General features: G+C 36.3%; 1 protein-coding gene across 1 annotated transcript; it reads right to left on the bottom strand.

The window, feature by feature from the left end:
* Nucleotides 1-1,636: 1,636 nt before the first annotated feature.
* On the bottom strand, nucleotides 1,637-2,468 carry LOC107774538 (ethylene-responsive transcription factor 12-like). Its single transcript, XM_016594091.2, has one exon. It carries the CDS (start codon nucleotides 2,349-2,351, stop codon nucleotides 1,857-1,859), a length of 495 nt encoding a protein of 164 aa, XP_016449577.1. The 5' UTR covers nucleotides 2,352-2,468; the 3' UTR covers nucleotides 1,637-1,856.
* Between the last annotated feature and the right edge of the window lie 260 nt (nucleotides 2,469-2,728).

Genomic DNA, 2,728 nt, shown 5'->3' with positions numbered 1-2,728 from the left:
AGCTTTAGAACATAACTTATGCTACCATTATCATAATTGGACTCTAATTAATAGCTGCTGAAGAAACTATTGCCAGTATTCATTAGATTTACTATCAAAGTGATACATAGTTATTAGTTACCATTTATTAAAATATGAAAGGTTTTTTACCTAATAAATAAAGCTCGAGTTCGATAGAAATTACACTGATTTTCACCCCAAAAATATAAGTTCACCTTTTCTTGAATGGATTCTGTACCCCATGCACTTTATCCATTAACATGACAAACTTCTAGGATGACTTATATACTTAGTGATCTTTTAAAATCCTCGTCGATCGTACCTTCTATCAAATATAAATCATTCAACATTTTATAATCCATTAGCACTACATGTCATGGATAATTTATAAACTTAAAAATCTTTTTATAACACGTACTCACAATCAAATGGACCCCTTGCCTAGTAGTACCAGAATATGACGTAATTAGAAAAATAAAATGGTAAATAATATAACTTGAGCTGAAGAGGCAAATATTGAACAGTCCCTTTTTTTGGGCCAGTTGAACTATGGCATACATAAGATTGTCAAGTAATTGGGACATAACTTTTATATATAATAATTACGTAGACAAAAAATTTACAATATCACATTATTTAAAAGATAAGTACATATAATTATTATACTTAATAAGCATGGGTAGACTATGATAAAGGCTGAACGATGGATGATGAATTATTCTACCACTAACATTAATGGGAAGTAGCGAAAAGCTGAACGAATGGCCTGCTCTTACTAAAAGTTATAGCTGAAAAAGAATTCTTTCTGCTGTGTACAATATTGTCTTAAAGGGACTTTTCATTTTAAATTTGCATTGTTTGGAGAATAAGTCAGCAGATCTTTATGTACAATAAGATTTTTTACCCTAGTTACTAGTTACTACTATAATAATACTCTACTACAAGTCACCTTTCTGCTTTTACCCTTTTCCTATACTAAGATAATTGTAATGCTCTTCCATGCGCCACCTTAAAAGGCGAAATTAAAGATTATGTCTCCATAATCTCTCCCCCCCCCCCCCCCCCAAAAAAAAAAAAAACTAGACAAAGAACAAGAAGAATATATCTTTTTTCTAATTTTCTTTTTCTTATCCATCCGAGTAAAAAGACGTATTTGAACCTTTGCTGAAAGACCTTGTACTCCTAATATATTAGTACTGTTTTTTAAAAATTGCTGCTATTATTATGCACCGTTTTACACTTCAGTAACTATTTTTCTTTTCTCCTTTTTTTAAATCTTTTTTGTATCTAACGTTTTGTACAAAAAGTTTACCAACGTTATTATCCTAATAGGACAGAGAAAGTCAGTGGTAGAATAATTCATCGTCCAACTATTCTTCGGTTGAAGCAAATGTCCATATATTGGACTACTTTTTATATCTATCCCCAAATATATATACACACACATTGAACGAAGCTCAAGTACGTCTGTACGTTATTTAATTTTATACAGAGGCAAGTACACACAACTAACTTAAATATACACTTTCAACGTATATGTATATTGTAATAAATATAGATGAATAAATGTAAACATGTTATGTACAGAAACACAAGAAAATGATGAAATTAGACCACAAAGTCTTGGGCACAGCAGTTTTATGATAACCATTCTACAAAAAGATAGAGAAGGATCTAAAAAACAAGAAACATGTATATACATGATAATGCTTCCTCGTACGTAATAACATAAATACCTCAAGCAAACTTCTTTTTTTTTCTTTTCTTCATTAATAGAAATTACCCTTCTCTCAAAAGCTTGAAAATAGAGAGAACGAAAAAAGAAAATTAGGAATTACACCAAGTCATAGCCGGCTTCACATCCACAACGGCGGCGGTTCATTCAAGTCAATAGGCAACCCACGTCTCACAATCCCGAAATACTTGTCGGCGGCGCCACCATCATTCTCCTTCACCGGAGCTACGCCGGAGACCGGAAAGTTAAATTGCGGCGGCGGCGGTGGGCCAACAACGTCTTTGAGTACTGGATGACCAACTTGTAAGAACTCTCCTATATTCATAAGCCTACGGGCGGAGGGGGAAGAAGAAGATGTCAATCGGTGATGATGATCAGCTGAAGGATTAAGGTTGAGGTCAAAAGGAAGAGGAGGCGCCGCCGGAAAGTTGGTCCTGGCTTTAGCGCCGCGGAGAGAACGAGCGGCACCGTCGTATGCAAGAGCAGCTTCTTCGGGGGTGTCAAAAGTGCCTAACCAAACACGTGTCTTCTTCCAAGGGTCGCGTATCTCAGCTGCGTAACGACCCCATGGACGCTTTCTTACTCCTCTGTAATGGCCTTCACGAGTTGCAGCCATGGAAATGGTGGGAGTTTAGAGAGAGAAAGGAGGAGGAGAAGAAGATAAAGGTGAAGTCTTTTAGTGAGAGAGAGAGTTGTGGGTGTGTGTGGGGTTTGGAGACATAAACAGAGCAAGCGTATAGAGTATATTTGGAGTAGCAGTCGTAAAAGTGGAAAAGAGAAAAAAGGGACCCACGGAGACACCCGTAATCGTCGGCTGGACGGCACGACCTCTCCTTAAACTTTTTCAACCCTTAAAATATACACCTATATTGTTGTACTATTACTGCGGTAAAAACTATACTGAAATCTCACAGACAAGAGTTGTGGTGGAGTGGTAATATAATCAAAAGTATCGGGTTCGAGCTATAGGTATGGAGTCACTTTTGTTATGGA

This window comes from Nicotiana tabacum, chromosome 17, assembly GCF_000715075.1.
Source record: "Nicotiana tabacum cultivar K326 chromosome 17, ASM71507v2, whole genome shotgun sequence".
In the NCBI taxonomy this organism is placed as follows: Eukaryota; Viridiplantae; Streptophyta; class Magnoliopsida; order Solanales; family Solanaceae; genus Nicotiana; species Nicotiana tabacum.
Note: the sequence above shows the minus strand (reverse complement) of the source record. Positions and strands in the feature narration are given on the sequence as shown.